The sequence below is a fragment of the Hoplias malabaricus genome, chromosome 1 (genome assembly GCF_029633855.1).
Source record: "Hoplias malabaricus isolate fHopMal1 chromosome 1, fHopMal1.hap1, whole genome shotgun sequence".
NCBI classification, from domain to species: domain Eukaryota; kingdom Metazoa; phylum Chordata; class Actinopteri; order Characiformes; family Erythrinidae; genus Hoplias; species Hoplias malabaricus.
This window is the reverse complement of record NC_089800.1, coordinates 27,278,872-27,302,566: the sequence shown is the minus strand read 5'-3', so window position 1 is coordinate 27,302,566 and position 23,695 is coordinate 27,278,872. Positions and strand designations below refer to the sequence as shown.

The 23,695-nt window shown below is 39.3% G+C and overlaps 1 protein-coding gene across 5 annotated transcripts in view; it reads left to right on the top strand.

The window, feature by feature from the left end:
• The first annotated feature begins 1,621 nt into the window (after nucleotides 1–1,621).
• Nucleotides 1,622–23,695, top strand: part of frya (furry homolog a (Drosophila)) — a 92,975-nt gene continuing 70,901 nt past the window's right edge. For 2 of the 5 annotated variants that reach the window (XM_066661059.1, XM_066661050.1), the window contains exon 1: nucleotides 13,131–13,281. In XM_066661059.1, coding sequence (XP_066517156.1) covers nucleotides 13,131–13,281 — 151 coding nt within the window. Of the gene's footprint in view, nucleotides 1,721–13,130; nucleotides 13,282–20,636; nucleotides 20,763–23,695 lie in introns of those variants that run through there. The other 3 variants (XM_066661084.1, XM_066661068.1, XM_066661077.1) reach the window with 2 other exon arrangements.

Sequence of the window (23,695 nt, the reverse complement as noted above, 5' to 3'; positions counted from 1 at the left end):
CAGTAAAAGCATATATTGAAACACGTGTATTTTATTTATTTCTTTTTTGTTTTTCATCTTTTTAGATTTTCTTTTGTTTATCAAAATGTAAATTCTTGCAGTTTTAGGAATCCCATTCTTTTCCTTTAACCTGTTTCATTCCTAAGCAAGTGGATTATCTTCTATGTAATCTAGGGGCAAAAGACTAAGGTTTCTTAAGGCAGCTGAGGTGTGTGTGGGTAGTGGATTGTGTGATTTTTTTTATGTCTTTATAAAGAGGCTTCTTTATAAAGTTTTATGGAGTTCTTTATAAAGTTTTATGTTAAAGAAAATGACTTTTGTTATAAAATGGGAAGAATGAAAGTGTCAATGTGGCAGCTGGGTGCACAAACAAAAAAAAGTTGTCAAAGTAAATACTGTTTTTGCACTTGTTGATGGATGCTTTGTTTAATTTACTATTAAATAAATATCTCCAGTATTAAATTTTTTTCTGAGGCTGTAAAAATTATACACTTGTCTCTAAGGATCTTTTCGACTGGAAATCAAATGAATGAAAATGCTCTTATTTTGACAGTTCTGTTGAATTTCTTTGTAATTTATAATTACATCTACTGTTTTTGACTTTTGTTTCTTGTCCTGTTCTAAAATACAAATTTACTGAACTGTAGCTCTGTGAATCTGCGTTTTGCCTTCAGCAGTAAGTAAACTCTGTTAACTTACTAATGTATATAAAGAGAGTTCTGGGTTCAGTAATCATATTTTATATTAAAGAATAATTATTTAATAAAAATGCATAATTCAGCTGTTGAAGTTGGGTTTTTGTTATTTAGGAAGATTGTATTTATTTATTTATTTACTTACTTACAGTAGCAATGCTAGAAACTAGCAGTAACAGAATCAGTTATTTTATTTACTATCCACAACCAGTGTTGCAAAATATACTAAGACTATTTTTGTGAGTAGTGTAACTGTTAAGGCGCATTTCTGAGACTGTTAAGAGCCATATTAAGTAACGGTACAATGAGCTTTAGATGAATTTTAGTAGTGTGGAAATATTACTGAGATACTAAGAGAAGCAGCATAATACTTGTCAACACTGGAGAGGTTCTTGGTAAATGGTGTTTGGATGATAATAATATGCACTTAAGGCTGTTATCCAGGCAGCACACCTCAATGGGGCCCACATGCGTAGTACAGCATGGGTTAACTGGGTTCTATATGGGCATGGGCACTGGGAGTGTTCATAGAGAGGCTATTATTTGGTGGGCTGTCTATATTGAATACGTGTATGCAGCCCGGTAACACTTCACACTGCCCATATGTGGCTTATATGGGCCAATAGTGAATTACTATATTTTAGAGGCACTGTCTCTGGTCCCTAGGTTTAACCCATCCTGGTCCCTTCACTGACCATGGAAGGCATTTGGAGCAAACAAAAACATGCTAGCACCCAGTTTGGCTGCTATTATGGGCCTGTGTTTTTGCTGAATGTTGGAACGAGAACGCTGTTTAAATTTAAAACATTCTAATAGCTGAGTAGTAGTTTGTGATGCTAACAAGCTAAAAGGCGCTAAAGTAGGTCCATCTTTCAGTGTGTCGTTGCTAGGGGAGGAGTTTAGGGGCAGGGGGCGGGGTTTGGTTGCGTTGGTGGACAGTTGTTGTGAGTCTGTAACGGCTCTGCGTGACACTTTAACGGAGCTGTAACCGAGAGGATGCGGTGGTTGGAAGTGACTCTCCGAAGGTAGGGTCAGTCTGTAGTTCCTTTAAACCTTTATTTACTTGAAACCGACTACTAGGTACGGCTTAATGCGTCGTGTTTAAATGTAACGCAGTTGTAAAAGCTGTGAAATATTTATCACACTGAGTGAACGGAGAGTGCGGTTGGGTTTTATTTCAGTAGCAGCTGCACTGTGTGGGAGGCTGGAGCTTCTGCTTCAACAAGTGCAGAGTCGGGATAAAGATAAGAGCGACACTCTCTTCTCTCCTGTGGTTTATACTTTAGCCTTTGATGTGAAAATGTTTGTGTTGGAGCGTCTGTTATCAGCACAAAGCCTATTTTAACCTCCTGAGTGGTTAAAACTACCAAATGTGACAAGTACAGGCTTGAAAATCCTCTTTAAGCCTCAGTGGTTCTGTGGCTGAGTTAATATTTCACTGTATTTCCTGATGGCTAGTAAAGTATTCATGTGACAAGTGAAACAACTGCTTCCTGCTGTAGTCATTCATTCATTCATTCATTCATCCGTTCGTTCGTTGACTCATTTATTTGTACATTCTCTGCCTTAGACCAAAAACATTAAAATGACCTTGTTTTTACTCTTACTGTCAAATTTATTAGTTCCATTGACAATGTATGTGCACTTTGCAGTTCTACAGTTAAAAATTGTGTTCCATCTGTCGCTTTATTTTCTGTGACAGCCCCCTTTCTCCCCATCCTTTAATAGTCAGGACCCAGCACAGAGCCATTCACAGTCAATGCTGGTCTGAGAGTAATATACCCACCTAAAATATCCAGGCAACAGCATCTTGTGGGCAGCCTCTTCTGTCAACTGATGAAGGACTAGAAGTAGTGAAGCACAAACAGTGCAACTGCAGATGAGGTGCTGTCTCTGACTTAACGTTTACAAGGTGTACCAACAAGGTAGGTGTGTCTAATATAGCGGACAGTGAATGGACACTGTGTTTAAAAAATGCTATAGTTATAACCACCAACATGTCAGTGTCACTGCTGCTAGTGATCTGTCAAACAAATCATACGTACTTTGGTCATCCAGTGGCGTCCTGACCATTGAACCAAAAGGTGAAAGCAGGCTAACAAGTTGTGTAGAGCAACAGACTGACAAAGTCCATAATAGTTGAACTATACAGTTCACATCTGGTCAGTGGAACTGATTAAATGGACTGTAAATGTAGAAACAGGGAGGTTATTTTAATGTTATGGTTAATCAATGCAATGTGTTATTAGGCAGAAAAATCCAAACTATTCTTTACTGCATTTACTTTAATCAAAACACTGGTTGAATATATTGTTCTCCAATTACTTTAAATTATTTCAAAATACTAAACGACTTTCTCCATAACTGAAATATGCAGATATTTAGAAGGCTTTCTCTTTTTTATTCTTCAAAAGGAGTGCTATTATTATTATTATTATTATTATTATTATTATTATTATTATTATTATTATTATTATTGTTATTATTATGTGCAGTAGAAATATATGTTAAATGTTGGACATGGAATTGTTAAACCTCTGGGTCCACTGGGTTGGGACATTCCTTTAAAAATTCCTTAAAATCCCCATGAAGCAACTTCAGTAATGTTTAGACCACATAACAGAAGGATATGTAAGCTTTTAACCTTTGCAAAGATAAATGTAAGATCCTTCATTGTGAATGTGAACTATGGGCTGTAGAGAATATGCACATTGGTTTTAACTGGCATTGATGTTTGGGATGATTAACATGTGCCATGTTTTATTTGGAAAGATTGATGTCTATATAATGCTTGATCTATTGTATTGTTCTTTTTAGTGTACTGCAGTTTTTCTTACTTTATTTTTATTATTTTCAACTGAGCTACCATGTTAAATATGAGTAATGTGGTAAAGTTGTCTTAAGAGATAACATACTTTTTCTATGCTTTAGGGGTGTGTTTACAGGGAAAGTCGTAGACTGTCCCAATTTAATAGTGAAATTAATACAGACGCTTTCAGGGCATTTTGTGAAATGGTGCTTTGTAGAGGAACACAATTTTTTTTACAGCATAACATCCTATTGGTGATGATGATGGTGAGCCAACGCTTTGGATGCCTACAACACAAATATATTCTGTGACAGAGGTACCATTGATTTGCGTGTTCCACCACAGATCCAGCCATGCGGATTTCAAGTGTCAAACTTGGAAAAATGTATAGGTAAGACCCATGGAGTGCCAAATTTCCAACCTGGGAGAGAGCAAGTTGGCCTTTCCTTTAAGAATGGGAATGACTCCCACCCTACAGAACCCAATCTTGGCAGACAACCATCAAGCATAGGTAGTATACAAATCAACTTTGTCGAGTTGGTAGAGCACCTGTCCTAGATAAATTGTAAACACGGCTCATATTCCACTTTTGGGGTGTTGATAGTTGTCTCTGGAAAGGTTACACATGGTGCAAGGCATCCTCGCGCTAAAGGGCAAGGCATCCCTGTTCCTCCAGGTTGGCCTTTCTCCTCGCCAGATGATTTTCCTCCTTTCCAGTCTCAGATTCTGGATTTCCTGTGAGTAGAAGAGGCTGCATTTGTGGTAGTGCAAGCAGCCCAGTGGTACACCTGTTATTCCATTATGAATGGTTTAAAATAACAAGTTATAGGCCAAAATCTTAACTCAAAACTATCATAAAACAATGCCTGTGTTGTCGGGCTGTTTTTCTAACCATTTCCCATAATGTCCTATGGTGGCATTAAAAAGTTTCACACGTCTGGTTTTGATCAGTTATTCTGAATGGGCAAGTTATGGGATGGTGTATTTTACATCAGACTAATATAAATGTAGGGTTTAAGTATGCAGAACATTTTTGAAACTTTGGTGGACATCTTTCTAAGTGCTCCACTGATATAGGGCTCAGTAGATGCTACTGTCGGGTTAATTAGGACGTACTGACTACTTATTACATGACAAATATTATTCGGCTGTGTTGCTTTGATCGGAATAAAAGCTCTGCTTGTTTCTCAGGCAACCAGAGAGCTGTGTTTAGTGCCTTTTTTGCTATAAATATATGTGTGGGATTACAGCGCCTTTATGGTCTGTTCACATTTACATAATCGTGTTCCTCCTCCTCCTCCGCTCTTCAGTATTTTATAGCTTCATGTGTATTCCTTTACACAATATTCCACTGGCCATTCCCTGTGAGCTGATATCTGTATAATTATACATGCAGCCTGTTCAAAGACAGGTTTATAGAGAATAAAGAGGTGACACACGCAAGTGACAAAGCCACAATAGCCAGGCATGCTCCAGTTTGCACCGCTGAGGCCTCTAGTGTTGTCCTAGTCAGTTGACACCCTATAGTTTGACCCCTGCCAACTGTTTATTTCCTTTTCCTGTCTAAAAAGTGACAGACAATGAGGGCTTGTTATCTGTACCAATGCCTGATGCACAGAAGAACATGATCACCTGGCTGTAACTGAATCCGCAATGTCTCTGACTGTAGTGTCAGCTCAGGCCTAGCACCTGCTTCTCTTTGTGCCTATTGGTTAATGGGCTTTTATCTCCTCCTCTGAGTGGTGATTCTGTGGTTCTCAATGGGTGAAAGGCACGTTTGGCTCCTCCTGCGAGTGTTGACAGGCGTGTGGTGTTTGGGACAGGTGCAGGATGAGAGCTGAAAGCCCCCATTATCAGCCAGGCAGAAAGCGCCAGCGTTTGATGGAGCAGTCTGAATACAGAGCACATCGCAGTGCTGACCCATGTTGATACTGCTTTTAGCGTCACAGCTTTAACTCTCATGAGGACTTTTGCATTTTGAGAAAGTCTGTAACTGATCAAAAGTGGCTAACATTTTAAAGCACATGTGTAGGGTCGTTGCTTAGTCAAGACATGATTTTTCATCCAGTGTTTGAACTTGAAGCTACTAAGGCAATCTCAAATACCCTTTGCCAGTGTGGTCTCAGGCACCCTATGACTTAAAACGGCTGCTTACATTTCTGTGTATGTTACATATATTTCTGCAGAATTATTGATAAAATAGTCATAGCTTCATATTCAGAAAATCTATTTGAGATTACATAACAGCTCAACATGGTCTGAGTCAACGTCTGTAATGGTTTTATCGTGTTTTCACACTAGTAGGCCTCAAGCAATCAGTAATTTCTTATGGGAGAATGTGGATTGTAGCTGCAAGTGGTAACAAGTGGCAAATGACAAACCCACAGCTTCTGCTTTCTGAAAGTTTTGTTCCAACCATTTCAATCCTATTCTCAACCGTGTGACATTTTTAAATGTGGAAGAGAGGCTTATAACTGATGTTTCTTCTTTTCTTGTTTTACGTGATATGTCTTTGCACATATAGGTGTCACCTGTTAGTGTGAACGGGGGGTTAGCCATGTATTTACCTCAATCAGGGCAAAACCAATTGATGATGTATAACACAGTATTATGGCCTGGTCACCTACTCACTACAACTCATCTCGAATGTATTGGATGGAGCTCCATCAAACCATAAACCCATGTGGAGCGCCATACTGTTCTATGATGATAATACAATATTATGTTTTTCCACAATTAAATGACCTTAAATTAATCTGAATTCTGTAATAAAAAACAACTTTAGGGTACTTTAGTTTTATATAAATTTTTGCACATTTTGGAATAAGTGGGAAATTGTGTATGTGTTTTATTTTAATTTTAAATATTTATTTAGAGCTTTGTGAGGTCAGAAAAGGCATCAGCAGACTGGAAGAGGCAACTAGGAAGTTGTGGAAAGATTTGTGTATGTATGTGACTGGTGTGGAAAGGGTAATTATCTGACTGTTTGATTTATCAGTTAAATATAGCACATTTATCATTTAAGGCTGGTTTAAACTTCTGCATCTGCATATTTGGCAACATATAGCTGTTAGGGTGTCCTTTACACCTTTATTTGCTACACATGGGAAAACATGGGAATTTCGTTTTTAATTCATCCGAGAACTTACATTTACGTTTCGGCATAGCTGCTCGAGATGAGGGTAGGTACATGAGCTTTGCCTGACGTAAACAAGGACTACTGACGTGCAGACTGACCAATTAAAAGTTTACAAAGAAGGTTATCAACCAATAACGGTAGCTCTACTGTCAGACCGTCCAATCAGAAGATTTTAGGCTACTTCACCACGCCCCCTTCTCACTCAAGCGAACCAATCGGAGTAGGGGAGGGCGGGACTAGTTTGTGAACGAAACACTTCTCGAAGTTCTATGTAAACTCTAGAAAAACAAAATCCCGGACGTTTGTGAAATTCCACCCGGACATTTTTTTAAGTCTAAAAAAGACGACATGTCCGGGGAAAAGAGGACGTCTGGTCTCCCTAGTAGCTATAGGTGTCATATGCAGACATTTGCATAGGTGCCAGCTAACTACTTTCATGTATGAATGAAGTGAATGTGGGCATGAATGTGCGGGGAGGGCATGGTAGCACATTTTGTAACCTGGGGTCTACCAAGAATCAATGGGCGCAAGGCAAGAACACACCCTTGGTTTCATTTATTGATTTATTTCAGTATTATTTTGCTTACAGTGCATTTATGTATCTGCTGTGAATCAATTTTAAAGATTTTGTCCAAAAAAGCTTTCTCAAAACTATATAAAACAGTGTCTCGGAAACCAGCCCCTGTCAGTGTATTTCATGTAATCACTTATTTCTTGTAGCTTTTATAGGTTTAAACACAGTTGCCGGGTTACTGTCAACACCAGTGTGAACAGTTTTCACTGAGAATGTGAACAATAATTTCACACCAAACACCTCCAAATGACTGTATTTGTATTTCAACTGCAGGTTACAAACATTGAGAGTTTGGTAGAATCTGTTTTTAAGCAGCTACATACATGCATTTATAAAATACCATCTGTCTATATAATCTAGGAATGGTTTGTGTAAAGTGGCTCATTCCCTAGCCTGCAGGAATGTCGTCTGGTGCATTGGTCGTTCCTGTTCTTCAGAAGTTAGAGATGAAGGCTCTGCCTCAGTGCAATTAACTTTGGATGAGTTTATACTAATAATAGATGCTGATAAATTATTCACCAGGCCTCGCTGTGCACTGCAAACCCAAAAGCTCCTCGCCATGGCAACAGTTTGTTGAGGTGTTACTTTCCTCGGCTGGACAGCTGTCTGGTCCTCGTTTCTGCGATGTGGTTAGTTCGAATATTCTCCTGCATCTTATTTATGCTTCAGAAAGCATTTTTTGCAGTTAGAATATGACCGGTAGAAGTGTTTTGTATTGCAAATTTATATGATTTATGTTCATTTTATGGAACCTGTATCATAAAAATGTAGTTAAAAAAAATTTGATGTGTTTCATGTGTGAGTGTGCATGGCTATGTTACTTGCTCATTATGTGCATGGACATAACATTTTCTTTCTATAGATAGGCAAGGTCTAATCACACTGCACTATCCCAGACAACAGATGGCGCTCTTGTATAGAGAGTTTATTTTTCCTGAAGCGCTGCACTGCAAATATACATAACCTCTAATTGGTTAGAGTACGTCTATATGACATGCATTGTACAGTAAAATTATGTTGCGAAAACATATAATATCACTTTCACTGACTATATCATTGTATTTAGCCTATTATTTATAGCTTTTTTTTTTTTTTACAAAGCATCATATCCAGTTCCATGAAAACCATTTCCATTCCACAGAAACCAGAACGTGTACTCTTCCTTTAATGAGTCTTACAGTTGTCCAATGTACTTTAAAGGGCAAAACATTTTTTAAAAATGGATTGATATTAATTATAAAAAAAACACAACACTTTTTCAGTGCTAGCACATTCATTTGTGGACCTGGAACTCTAACAATTGCACACGGTGTGAAATAATGTTTATGCGCTCTCACTGCTTTTTATTTTCCGCACCCAAGCACACATTCGTCATCAGACTGTGGCTTTTATTTTCAGTAGAGGCACATTTTCACAGCACAGTTCAGGACAATCTCACAAGCCGTACAGATCAATCGAATATGCAGGCAGGGATTTTCCTTTAAACATACTGCACATATAAGTTTTGCCAACACTTCCAGACAACTCAGCAGCTGAACCGCTATGTCTGTGAGTAGACCAGTGATCTCTTAGCCATCTCTCAACTAACATATTTAAGCTAATCATCCTCATAATGAATTAATCAGCTGGACTAGTTTAATTGAATTTAAGCTGTAACTGAATTCTTCAATCTACGATGGATCTCTTGTGGGTGACCACTGTTATACGTTACCAGGAAGAGAATTCAGGGCTGTGGACAATAGCAGTGGGATTGTTTGTCATGGTCAGCCCCTGTTGCATCACCAAACATTCATCAGTGCTCTATCTGTTTCATTAATACATAGACTAAGCTTCCTGATTAGCAGAGATTACGGACTCTGAGCTGAGAAACATAAGATTGGAGTCAAGATGTCTACAGTCTTCCTGGTTTATGGTACTATAAATATCAAGCAGAGTACATGTCTGGCCTCACTGTCTCTGGGTGGGTAGGTTAGCCCTCCCTCTACCCTCGGCATGATCCTAGCCATCTCTTAGCTGATGCAACGGAAATGGGGTTTAGTGTTCTCATCCAAGAGTGTTGAGCTGTGAGTGCTGCAGAATTTGAAGCAGTTCTGTCGCCCTACAGATAATGAATGAATGGAAAAAAAAGTGTCCAGAGGCATTCAGGTTGAAAATACTCTATAGCCATTGGTTAGTGTTTATGTTGCAGTAACTCCTGCACTATAGGGAATATAACACCTTAGTTCACACTTGTTATCATTCATTCACGCTTACCTTGAAAACAGAGTCGTATGTATGTCTTTGTGTGTGTGTGTGTGTGTGTGTGTGTGTGTGTGTTTTTTCTCTGCATTTGTTTATGTTAGTGTGTTTGGTATTTAGCTGAAGGTGTCTCCTGGGTATGCTGAATTGCAGTTGGCAAGACTGACCTATATTTCAGGTTTGGCCACACACACACACACCTATTTGTCAGTGCCTACACTGGTTTAAAAAACATAACAGCCTACGTTGGCACATCAAAACATTTAACAAGAACGTGGCAATACTACACTTTCAGTGATTAGATGTTCTACCGATAGAGCTCAGTCATTTACTCTGGAGACTGTCTGCATATTATACCACAGATATGAAATAAAATATGTTATTTATTAAAATTTATATTAAAATACTTCAACAGAGTCACCATTCTGTTTCTATTTAAACCCTGTAGCATTTGTAGTTAAACTCTTACTTCGTTATTCAGTTGGAAATATAAATGTTTAAAACGTTCAGTAGGAATGAAGCTTATAAGTATATATTTTATTTATTGCCTTTAAGTGGATGTAGCCAAGTTAGCTGTCACATTGGTTAGGCTTCAGGAACTCTACTGAAGGCCGGTATGTCAGATCAGCCAGTAACAAATAGAAAACAAAGAGAAAACAACAAATCACTTTTGATTTCCACAAGTGTGGGATCAATGTAGAGTGGCATTCTGAAGGATGAAATATCACTGTAGACACTTGAAAAGTGCTGTATAATTTACTGTCTATAACAATAAGTGCCAATCTAACCAGATTTCAGTCAAATAGAAATAGGAAAACAGAGACGGCAGGTCTAAGCTCTTTTTACTACAAGTGTCATTGCAGACTTGTTTTATACAAAGAGACATATATGTTAATATGTTTGTTACAAATAAAGTGTGCCATGCTGTGTACAAATTTCAAATGTGAGAAATTATATCACAAATCTCACTTGAAATTGAGTCCTAGTTAAATGTTAACTCCTACGGTACTGTATAATTGTTGAGTCTTGCTTGCACAGTGCTTTTGATTCACTCAGCGATGATGAAAAATAGCCATATACTAAAAATGGAAACACTCAGGTGTGTACGTCCATTAGAAAGTGGTTTTCCTGGCACACAGAAGGTCTTTTCTTCAGCAGCCTAGTGAGCTTTCTAAAACAGAAAACGCCTTAAAGCACAAACACAGCTCTCTTGTATTGCTCATGTGGGTCAGCTGTGGAAAAAACTCTTTCACTTAGGTGTGGACCACTTTTGTCTCGTTTGGACGTGCAGATGGAAAGTGGCAGAAATGGTTTACAAGAATGCCTCTGTCTTTATTTATGAGCTGACATCTATTATACAGCAACCACCGAGACCTATAACAGGTCTGTGTTTTTGAGTGTGTGTGTGTGTGTGTGTGTGTGTGTGTGTGTGTGTGTGTGTGTGTAGGAGTCGATATGAACAGCCCAGTGTAGTGATCCTGAATCTCTAAACAGTAAATACAAGCTAGTTGCTGTTATGGTGGAAGTACCAGCAGGCCTGTAGGACTTCCTGCTGAGTCTGGGGGAGAGACTCACCTTGACGATCTTTCCAAAACAGAGTAAAATTTTAGCTCAATTACTTAGTACATTACATGTGGGTCCTACAGGAGAAGAACTAGTGACAGCTCCTGTTCTCTCTTAAAAAAAATGAGAGTTCTTTATAAACTCTTTACTAAATCTGACTCAAAGAAGCAGTTGAAGGTTTAGATGGTTATTTGCGTCTTAAAAGGACACTTCTTCCCTTTGACAGAAAAATGATCGAATGATTCTTTCTAGCAGAGCTTTTAAAATGGTTCACAAAGCCACAAAGGCTTCCACCATATTAAACCTAAATTTGAGATTTTTTCCTAATTTTACCTGGCTCTTCATGGCTTCATGTCAATGTAAACGTGCAAATTGTTTCTTAGGAATATATTCTTAAAGTGTAATAAATATTTGCACTGTTTTACTAGTACTGCTCCTCTTTATGTAGAATGTACAAGATTATCTTAAAATGGGTAATTCTTAGGTAAGTTTCTCTGACAAATCCTAAGGCTAACATGGCTCCTTGCTCTCTTCATATCTGAGCATCCTTATACTGGGTCTTCATGCTAAGTAAACTGTGTGTTCCATCCAAGCCTCAAACCAAGTAAACTTGGTGCTCTTTCTGAGTCTCAGACTGTGTAAAAAATTGCACTTGTTTGGAGCCTTGCACTGAATATACTTGTCACTGGTTCAGATCCTCCACGTGTGCCTTTTGTTATGTATCTATAAATGGGCATGTAACTCAATTTTTGCTACACGTGTAAAGGCTGAAATGGGGAGTCGATCTCAAATATATATATTTTTGGGCAAATTCAAAATCCAAATCTCAGTAAACCCTAAAGATCAGTGAAATCACAACCATTATTCAAAGTAAAAAGCTAAAAAATAGTTAGCTTCTCTCTCTCAAGGCTGTGTGTAGTTCCATGGTAAAATAACACTTTGTTCTCCATTGACATTGAGGGCTCTCAGTCACATGCGTTCTTTAGAATATTGGAACCCGTCCCACATTGCTCTTTAAGAGGTCTGATAAGAGCATATAGTGATTTTTTGAAATGTTTATTCATCTGCTTTGTGTTTTCATCATGTAACTCCCAATTTAAATTTTATACAAAAATATTCAATATATAAAAATGTGTTCCCAGGGGCTTTCAAATTTAAATACACCTCTTTTTTTTACCAAAATGTGGGTGATGTTTTCTCTTTGCTACAGTTATCCAGCTTAATGTGAAATCCCAAATTATGAAATATCCCCTGGTTCCATTACCTTACATGCAGTTCCTTAGTTTCAGCTACTAGAGCTACTTGACATACTTGACCTTGGGATGTATAAGAAGATAGGTGACATCTGTTGTTAGCTGTTGTTAACAATATATTGCATTTGTCCACAAAATCACACTTGAACCACTTTTATCTGCTTTGTGTACCTAAGAGTACTTGGATTGTGTCACCAACTTCTGAGAGTGGAGATGGAGAATTCTGTGACATTTTTGATTGAGAAATGAAATCAATAATAGGTGACCTTTGGCTCTCGTGCAGTTATAGCCTAGTGAAAGTCCTTTGGCTCAAGTTAAAAGCATATAATATCCTGGAGATAGCATGCTCAGTTCAGCTGTGTGGAATTCATCTGACTTGAGGAAATGGCTTGTTTGTGATAGCTGCGAGTTAGGGGGGAGTTTCTGAAAGTTATATACACTCTGGCTGACCACACACTTCCTCCCTCTAAACAGAAGACAATCTCTCTCTCCCTCTCTCTCTCTCTCTCTCTCTCTCTCTCTCTCTCTTTCTCTCTCAACTGTAAGAAAGAGGGAGGGCCCGTTTATCCTCAACCTGCCCATTTCTGTGAGCCGCGCTCTAACTGGCTAAACTGCCCTGACAAGTGTAAGGAGGGTTAAAACACATTCAAACTCATACTCACACACACACGCTCAAGGGCCGCAGCACGGGATAAAAACACAACTGTCTCTCTCTCTGTCTCTGAGGAGAACAAGAGAGAGAGTGAAAAAAAGAAAGAAGTAACAAACAGCAGGAAATAAAGCAGGAGGTCAGGAGCAGACATCAATGCCTCAGACAAACAGTCGCTGAGGGGCGGTGTTGGCACGGCGCCAGCTGGACATGCCAGACCCCGAGCAGCTGAACTCCACAGAGCAGGATGGGGTCACTTCTGAGCAAATGGCCAGCTTGCCTGTGGATCTGCGTCTGACTGGAGATATTCGCGGGAAGTTTAAGAAGATGCGCTCCAAGAAGAGGCCCACCATTCTGGCATGTAGGTGCTGGTCAGACACGGCTGTGTTTAGTACTTCATACTGGGCTCTGTCGGTCAGATAATCTAAGGTCTTTATGAGGTGGTTAGATCTACACTGTTAAATGTAATGACATTTAGATGGATATTGACTGGGATGGATGCTTTCAGAGCTGTATACAACTAAAATATTTTGTTGTTGTTTTACAGAAATGCCTCTTTAAAGGACTAGACATTGGTTCTTAAGGGAACCAGAAACCATTCTTATATAGCATCAGTCAAAACAAACAAACAAAAAAGGACCATAGAAATGGTGGCATAGAAATCACTGGTTGTAAGTGATTTTGTGGTCTTAATTGACCAATCAGAATCATCTCAAGACCTGCAGATTAAAAAAAAATTTGCTTAAAACAATAGGCTGCCATTTTTCAAATGATTAGATTTGACTGATATTTGATGGTGTATTTATTGTATTGGAAAAAAGCGGACTATGTAGGAGGTGATGAGCAGCTACAGTAAACAAAAAAAAAAAAATATATATATATAAGTTATTGGAAGGATCACTTTCTATAGGGAGAAATGTATACTTTTTTAATTGTCTATTTGTATAAACTCTCTCTCTGTCTCTGTCTGTACACACATTCACTCTCCATTCTCTCAGCTCCATTGACCATACAGGACCACTTTGTAGTTCTACAATTACAGACTGCAGTTCAGCCCGATCTCCGTGTTCTTCAGTGGTCAGGACCCCCACATACCCATTTTTGCCTTTAACTCAGAGACGTGTTCAAGAATGTGTTATTTTTGAAGTATTTATTTTATTGAGTACACTCTTGGACACATTGGTTTGCACAGTGACAACTCTTCAGATCACTTTGCCAGGACAGACGTAACCAACAATTTGCAGCTACAACTCTCAGGCCAGTGAGAAATGCCCCACTATCCAAGCATGTTTATAATGGTTACCTCAAGAATTTCACATATCGATACTAAAACACCACGTTTACACCTCGTTCACTGTGTCTTTCTACACACACATCACTGGCAGGTACCACTCCAGAGTGTGTGAGACATAACGTTTTGAGAACTGCTTGGTAGCAGCTACATTTCTTTATAGAATCATACTGAATTGAAGGTGCGTGATAGGTACATCTGTGAAAGTGGTTGGACACCCAGATGACTGTGGGTTGGTGTGTCGTGAACTGCCCAAAAGAAACTTTATTGCTCAGTAGTTTCTCATTTATGGCTCAACAGTAGACCAAAATGTGATGTTGATGCACTTATATCTCAGATACTAATGTCAAGTGATTTATCATATCAGAAAACTGAGAAGGGGTTCAGTTCCTGTCTGTGGACTTCAATAACATCTCTGCTAATATTTATGAGAAGGATCGGTTGAGGTTTCTGGGCTCTTTTCTCAAGAGAAACACCTGAGCAGCAGGAGACTTGGGCCTATATCTGATCTTACAGCTGTCAAAGAGAAACTACACTTTTTAAAGAGATCTCTTCTTTGGTGTTGTTCATCTAGTAATTACATGGCTCCCTTCAAGTAAGGGATACATGGCTGATGTGAAGATTCTTTTCAGTTTTAGTTTTGGAGAAACATCCTCTGAAACATCAGTCTCCAGACCCCATTTTTAGCATGTGTGTTAAAGTCAGGTGGTGTTGGAATAAAATAAGGAAGACTTCTGACCAGTGCCGCTTAGAGGACGAGTGTGAAAATAAAGTGAGGCGTTTTGGAAAGACTTTGAAAATGAGACAGAAGTGAAAGTGAAGATAAACATGGAAGGACTGTGAAGAGGAGAAGGAGGAGGGAGGGAAGTGTCGGGAGGAGAGAAGGGCAGTGAGGGAGTACAGTTGCTTCTGATACACCACAGCGTCTATGTTACTCAGACATTTCTCACATTCCTGCCCTTCAGTAGAGCTAGAAAATGATTTTAATAAGTGCTTAACATGACTTCAGAGCTCTTTAGCCTCACTGCTAATGACTTAATCACACAACATGCTTACACCCCACTTTTACATTTCTGATCTAATCAGAGTGGGGCCTCGTCACCGAGGGGCCGCACAGTGAGATTCCTTTCAAACTGATATCTTGTATAATGTATTTTCATAGGTTTTTGAACATCTATTTTAACCACTGAATCAATTTTTATATAGTTATATAGTTTGTCCTCTTTTGCTGCAGCAACAGCTTCTACTCCTCTGAGAAAGCCTTACACTACACGTGATCTGTGTCCTTATTTATAACATTTCTGGTTTTATTCTAATCCGACAGTTGTCTGCAAAATGTCTCAAAAGAGCTTTTAGTTCGTTTTGGTGAGCTAATTTTTAAAAATTTTTATCCTGTTAATGTCTGGAACCCTGCCCTGTGTGTGACATTCAATCAACTCACAGTTCTCGTATTGCACAGATCTGATTGACTGTGTAATGTCACGTGATATGTACAACGTATGCAACTATTCTGTGAGTTTCCTTGACTGCTAAACCTGTACTGTAATGACTAGAAAAGTTCATTCATTCATTGTCTTTAACCGCTGGTTGGGCCCAGAGCTTACCTGAGATCACTGGACACAAGGCAGGACACACACCTTGGAGGGGGCGCCAGACCTTCAGAGGGCAAATCACACTTACATATTCACTCACACACTCACACCTATTGACACTTTTGAGTAGCCGGTCCACCTACCAAACAGTGTTTGGACTGTGGGAGGAAACCTGGAGCACCAGGAGGAATCCCACGCGGAGAACACACCAAACTCCTCACTATTGACTATCAATCTGATACCAATAGCAGATTTCAGGATATCAATAGTCTGTTATATTGTCTCTTCAGTGAGTCTTTCAGATTTTTGAGACACTTTGAAAATAAAGAGATAATATCCATGGAAGGAAGCTAAATGTGTAGTAATTCCAAGGTATGGAAGTTGTGTTCGTATTTTGCCGCGACAGAATGCAACTAGTGCAGCATTTAACGAATCAATTGCTTATCCTTTGTATCCCGGATGTGTACTCTGAATTTTTTCATTCGTATTTTGGCATCTGAATTTGAACAAACTTCTGAATATATTTGAATTTTTTTATCTGAAATTATTAACCTTGAATAATAACAGTGAAAACGTGTTCTTGAAAATTCACAAGTTCAATTCAAGAGCAATTATATTCAGATGCATAATTGCGAAGCATAATATTCAAAGGTGGAAATCTGAAGACTTAAATTCAAAAGTAACAACTTTCAGATGCATAATTTCAGTGCAAATAAATCAGTGCTACCAATTCAAAGGTGGTAATATTTCAAAGTCTGATGAGACAGATTTGCTTCCATAGTTGACAGTTGACTACAAGTTGCAAGTATATTTTAAAACAAAACATTTCTCAATAGTTCATAATTTATAGGTCCAGGTCTGGATAGGACATCTGGGCCTGGACCGTGGTCTGTCTATTAGTGACCTCTTCCCTAGAGAATGAAGTTCCGCTGCTCCACAGACCAATTCTGGAAGGTTATATACACCTTTATATAGCCCTGCTTTTGTTTGTTTCCCCATGACCTGATACTTGGCATTTGACTGCATCTTAGTTTGAAATGCATGGAAAGTGTTGGCATTCTCCTGTAAGTGATTGGTCATGTTCCATGATCCTAACAGTGTTAAGGATTTCTGTGCATTAACGGCTCTTCCTCATTTTGCATGATTCGAAGCAAATTCAACCCATCATTCTCTGCTTAAGCTGTGGCTGGTTAATGGTTTGGTTGAAAGACTGGGAGATAATTCAGCCTGTAAATTATGTAATAATCTGGCCCAGTGGGAGACCCAAGCAGTGGCAGGCAAATCTGATTAGATTAACACTGCTGGACAGTCCTGAGGTCACAAACTGTGAGTGTGCTGTCATTTAAAATTGAGATATGTTTTCTGTGTTTTGTGTTAAATCCCACAGTTTTGTCTGAGGGACATCATAAAGCCAGTAGTCCAGTCAAGTCATTAAAAGGCTTCTATGCACAAAGTCATTGAGGAACCACTGCTGATTCTCTAAGGATCCATTCTGTAGCTGGTTCTGTAAAGGAACCCTTTGTGCAATGTGGTACTTTTGCTCCTGGGTTCCCCCCACAGTTTCTTCCCTGCTTCCAAATATTGCATAGTGCAGCATCTGTAGTGCTGAGCTCAGAGTAGCAACAACAGAGGCTCAGGGCATAATCCTATGTCATAAGAGAAGCACTGTTGGGTTCCTTCAATGTGAATATGAAGTTAAAAGAGCGTTCACATAATGTGAACATTGTGTATTGTTCTCGTCTAAAATTGGTTCTATAAAGTGATACCATATCAGCACCAATGTTGGATCCATATAGAACTTTTTAATGTTTCAGTCTTTGGAGAAACTCTTAGAAATCAGTTTAAAAAAATGACATAATGTAAAAGTTCTAGGAAGAGAACCCCTAATGAAGTTTTCATTATGTGAAGATCCATTTGACATGTTGAAGATATTATGTTTGACCATGGGTCCTTAGGGAAACAAGTGCCTGTTTCATGGCATTTGCTGAAAAAACACTCAGGGCACTTTGTTTTATCGGAGATATGGAGAAGTAAACCACACTTATATTGAAATCAATAGTGAAAGCTTATGAGGGAGATTCCAGTGCTGCTGGACCCTAATGCTTTAACCCTTATAAGCATTTCCTCCATTTATTAGAAGCCCGGGAGGATTTCCGTTCACCTGAGAACAATAGAGACACTCTCTGTTCACTGCAGCGCAAATGGCCTGCTCCGCTGGCCCACAAACAGCAGCCACCGTGTTATGCAATGAAGGTCAAGTAGTGTGACAAGTGTGTGGATAGAGAGGGGACTGAGGAGATTTATCTCTCTCTCTCTCTCTCTCTCTCTCTCTGTGTGTGTGTGTGTGTGTGTGTGTATTTATGTGCATATCAGATGAATCCGTTATTATAGTTGCCTTCAGAGTCAGCTGTTTTTGTAACCAAAATCTACCCTCAAAAACAGGTTATTGGAACATTCTAGTTACACAGAGAAACCCAAGGCTAATCAAACTTACTATAATTTGAGAGCTGAAAGTCCAAAGAAGTCAATGTGTGAGACAAATAAACCCTTATTTTTAGCTGAATCACTGAACAGTTTTCACTTTTGACTTGCCAGTTTAGTTTTTGGACATGAATTTAGACTGCTTTTGTTGTCGATCCGTTAAGCAGCTTTTGACGAACACAAATCGACAAGCTAACTCCTGCTGAATGATGTCATTGCTATGATTGAAATTGTTTTACAAGCTCCATGACTGGAACACAAGCAACTAAAGGAGGCCATTCAAAATTTAGAAAAGTTGGTAGGAAACTTTTTATTTTGCCTCACTGATGTTGTGTTTTTTGTTAGTACAAAATGTATTTACGTCCAGACCCAGACTGCAGTCTGTCTGTGGTTCATAGATCACAGAAGTATTAAGGCCCCTGGTCAAATAACATGATGTTGAGTTTGTTCATTCATTCAATTATTGTCTGTAAACACTTATCCAGTTCAGGTTCACGGTGGGTCCAGAGCCTACCCAGAATCACTGAGCACAAGGCGAGAGCACACCCTGGAGGGGGCACCTGTTTTTTGAAGGCCGACACACACACACACACACACACACACACACACACACACACACGCACACACATTCACACCTAAGGACATTTTTGAGTCGCCAATCCACCTACCAACATGTGTTTTTGGACTGTGGGAGGAAACCAGAGGAAACTCTAACAGACAGTTGACTAAAAGTTACACCAGTTAAAATAAAGTTAAAGTAAATATTATAAAACAACACATTTCGCAATAGTGTAGTTCATGCAGCCCGGGTCCGGAGGCACCCTACCCCACTTTTTTGTTAGAGTTAGTCCCCCAACACATTAATAAAAGCAGCAGATGAAAGTGCTTCTTCTCTAATCTGTGAATAATATATATATTATATTTATATATTATATATACATAGTCTTTGTGGGGGATCTGGTATGTAGTGGTTAGTGGTTAGTACCACAGCACATTAATATGCATGGGGAGCAAAGGCTAAAAGGTCTGGTTTGATCACACAGACTTTTGTAGCACAAATTGCTGGAAGCGTGTACGTTAGCAGCGAAGATAAAATGTTGTCATAAAATGACAAAAATGAAGCTGTATAATGCCAAATAATTAATAAATGTACTATTAACATCAGTCTGCACCGATACTGTAAAAATCTCTGCGATGTTCGAGTTTCTGTATCTGTCTGAGATATGGAGATATATCAGTGTTTTTGAAGAAGAAAGACCCACTTCACCAGTGAAATGAACTGATAGGACATCATTGATTGGTTGTCTCTCTTGGGGACTGGACCACAGACTGCTCCCTCTTGTTTCATTAAATGGTCAGCATAATTATGTGAGGAAAAAAAGCTGACATGCTGGTAATCTCAGGGTGGACGTGTCTATCTCAAATCCTTCCAATTGATGGACATTTGAACAAAGTGGGGAGTTAACGCCTGCCTCCATTTCTTTATTCCACGTGATGTCAGCCAATGAGGAAAGCATTCTTTTAATAATCAGCACTTTTTTTTCCTCAGAGATATTGATTTTAGCCGCTGGGGGTGTGGGGGTGGGTGTGGGGCAGGTGTACGCAGTGTCCATGGTGACCTAGCATGTGGTGAATGTTTGGGATTCCTGAAGATGGGCAGTCAGCTGATTGCTCTCAGTGGCATCAGGAAGGAGGCTAGTGTTGCTGACTGCACGCAAACCAGAGTTCGTGGAGGTTATTGGAAGCTGATGTGGGTGCAAAAGTCTGGGGGACACCTGCTCATGCAAAACTGTTTAGGTGGTTTGTGCCTCTGTGTTGCAGGGTCAGACTCGACTGTTCTAAAAAGGGTTTAATAAGGTCTTAAGACTAAAAAGAGTTGTTTAAAGGGTGTAAATTCAACAATATTAGCAAAAAGATCAGAATGAATAAAACATAAATATATACCTGAATGTGATAAAATTACAGTGTATCTAGAAATCTGGCTATGGATATCCAGTTAGTCCGGCCAGCCTCTGGACTGATAGTAAACGTCCCTTTCTGGCCAGAGATCCAGGCAAACCGAGGTTATAATTAACCACGCAAGGATAAGAGGATTTCTCCTCCCCGCTTTAACCCGCCTGCCCACCAGCAGCCTCTCAGCCAGCACTGGAAAGCAACCTGCCTCTTTAGAGTATGAGAGAGAGAGAGAGAGAGAGAGAGAGAGAGAGAGAGAGAGAGGGAGAGGAGGAGGGGCAATGTCTGTTCTTGGCAGCAGTCGCGTTGTTTCGCATCACTGTTGGGCAGCAGCAGTGGCAGCAGCACTCTCCACCTGCCTGCAGCAGGCAGGAGGAGGAAATAAGCACCAGAACCAAACAACACTGACCACCGACCACTGAAAGCTTAGACTAAGTGACCCTCAGCCTGCAGCCATGGCCAGCCAGCAGGACTCAGGCTTCTTCGAGATCAGCATCAAGTCTCTGCTGAAATCCTGGAGTGGCAGTGAGTAACAGAACAGAGTTTTTATAGGACCTGAACTTGAGAATCTTTTTTCTGGTGATTTAATATGGCAAAATGGCTATATAGACCAATAGATAGAAATGGAAAATGTATTACTGTAGAATACAGCAGGGTTACCTAAAGTTTAGCAGCAACTCGTCTACAGTTGTGTAGATTAAATCTGTACAGAGAAATTCTGAACACTTTGTCCTAGGCCTTTAGTGGCCATTTTGCCAGTTCTGTTACTAACTTTACCAAACTGCAATCGGTTTAGCAGCAGTTTAAGTATATGAAACCTGACTCAGTAGTGAGCTGCTAGAGAGCAATGAGAAGTGAAAAACTGAAAATTTATGACTGCTGCCATATAGTGTAACATACAAAAAGAATGAAAGCAGTTTTAGAAATGTTGACTTCCTCGTTCACCTTGAAAGATGAAAACAATTTTATTGAAATATTATTTCAGCCTTTGGGGTTTGACTGTGGAACACCCAAGGACAGATACTGTGTTTTAAGGCAGCTGTTCTGTTTGTTTACAGATGTGTGTGTGATTTTAAGCAAATGTTCTTATTATGTTAGTTCCCATAATGATAGTCATTCATGAAATTCCTGTGCCATTGCATTATACATACCATCACTGTCAAAAGAAGAAACACATATCTTACTCCAAGAAATTTTGGAGCATTTCTATTGGTTTGTTCATAATGAAATATTTGCACAATGTGAAGTACAGCTGCTCTGTTTAAACGAACATTTGAAACAAAACCTTGAATCTCTACTTTTGTTGTTGTTTATTTTTGGGTATAACATGAAAACACAAGGTGCTGATTAATTTGTGTTGTAGTTTCAAGGTGTATGGAGCAATAGAAATTTTTGAGAATTGGTGGAATACTTTATCTATTTATTTCCACTGAAATTTACCACTTCATTTTGCTAATTTACCCTTTTGGAGATACAGTGGGGAAAATAAGTGATGAATCTGATGTACTGCCTATTTTGGAAGTTTTCCCAACTACAAAGAATGGAGAGGTCTGAAATTTTAATTGTAGGTACACTTCAACTGTGAGACAGAATCTAAAAAACAATCCAGAAAATCACATTGTATGATTTTTAAATAATTAATTTTCCTTTTATTGCATGAAATAAGTATTTGATCACCTACCAACTAGCAAGAATTCTGGCTCTCACAGACCTGTTAATTTATCTTTAAGAAGCCCTCCTATTCTGGGCTATTCAAGGCTGGGCTGGGCTACAGGACAGTAGGCAAGTAGCTTGGTGAGAAAGCAACAACTGTTGGCACAATTATTGGAACATGGAAGAAACACAAGATGACTGTCAATCTTCAAAATTGGCAGTGTATCAAATATTTTTTTCCCACTGCACCATCCATATCATTCCATCCAGATGAGATAAATGAGAAAAAATAACACCATTTTACTGTCGAACTACTAAGATAACTGGAGTCATTGTTTAACAGTAATTGCTACTCAGAAGCTTTCAGTCTGAAGGTTATTGTACTTTAGTTGTATTTTTCTTTGTTTTTTTTGGGGAGGTGGGATGGTGGCGGGTGGTATGTGTGTGTGTGTGGGGGGGGGGGGGGGTCTCATGCTCTTTTGACCCCTGGCACCACTGCAACTCTGTATCTCCTGTGTTTCCAAGGGACAGGGATAGATTTTTAAATAGCTCCTGTTCCATTCAGGGACTCGGCTAATAGGATTAGGGACGGTTCGGCTTTATTGCCGTCCGTTCTGTGCCTCAGTGCTTATATCATGCTTTTTTATATGAGCAGTTCTGTAATGAACATATGCGGGGAGTTTTATGTAGGGGGCAAAAGGGATTAAGGAAAAAAGCTTTTAATGCTTTCCACAGAAAGATGTTGCATAATAACATAGCTTTATCATGTTTACATCAAGTCAGTAATGTCTTCTGGCATACTTTCACTTGTAAAGGACTAGCTGAATAAAGTGATGCATTGATTGGACTTGAAGGGAAGATATGACATCATCCCAGTCTGTTGACTAACTGTTGTCATTACACATCAAAAGTGTAAGTGGAAAGAAATATTGTTGGTAGTTTACAAGCTTCATCGCTATATTCACTGGTGTATTTCTTTTTCCTTGAACCCTTTAAAAGCACAGCAATGATCTGTGAATAATGCAGTGAAATGCACTGCTCTTTTCTGTAAAGCTCCATCACCTGAGAGATCTGTCCGAATGCCTTGTGCATCTTTATATCTGAGGTTTATTCAGCGCTGCTGCCGTGGGCAGAGCTGTGGCTGACATGCTTTTTGGATATTGCTTTGTAATTCTCCCACGTTCCGGGGACACTCAGTGCTCCAGACGGCAGTGTGCATCATCCTGCTCACCAGCCTCTCTCTCCACCAATCAGCTGCAAGAGATGGACAGGCCTCAGCCAATCAGGGCTCGGCAGGCAGAGTGGAACTTGTTGAGCCTTCTCTGCTGCTGTCTGACGATGACCCAGAAACAGAACAAGTTCCTCTGTTTTGCGTGGCTTGATTTTGGTGCAGAGCTTTGTCTTAGACTCTAAGGAAAGCTGAATAAAGGCTGGTATTTGGGTGAGGCTGGTGAAGCGGGCTGTTTGTGAGAAGTAGACATTGAATTACTAGTTTTCTTCAGGGCATCACTATGAAATGTACATGAAGAGAAAGTGGTCCAAGCAGTTGGTGGGGAAATAAAAACACACACATGCATACATATATAGTTTTTTTTTTAAAATAACTTATCTGTTTTTATCAGCTAAGATCACATACATTTCTTAATCTGTTATATTGTTAAAGGGGGAATATTATGACAAACCATTTGTTCGTTGTTTGCGCTCATTTATTTGGGGTTCTGGAGCACATATAAACCTACGAACTAACGAAGTGAAACAACCCCTTTTTTTAATTAATTAGTTTTTTGTGGTCTGAAAACACGAGG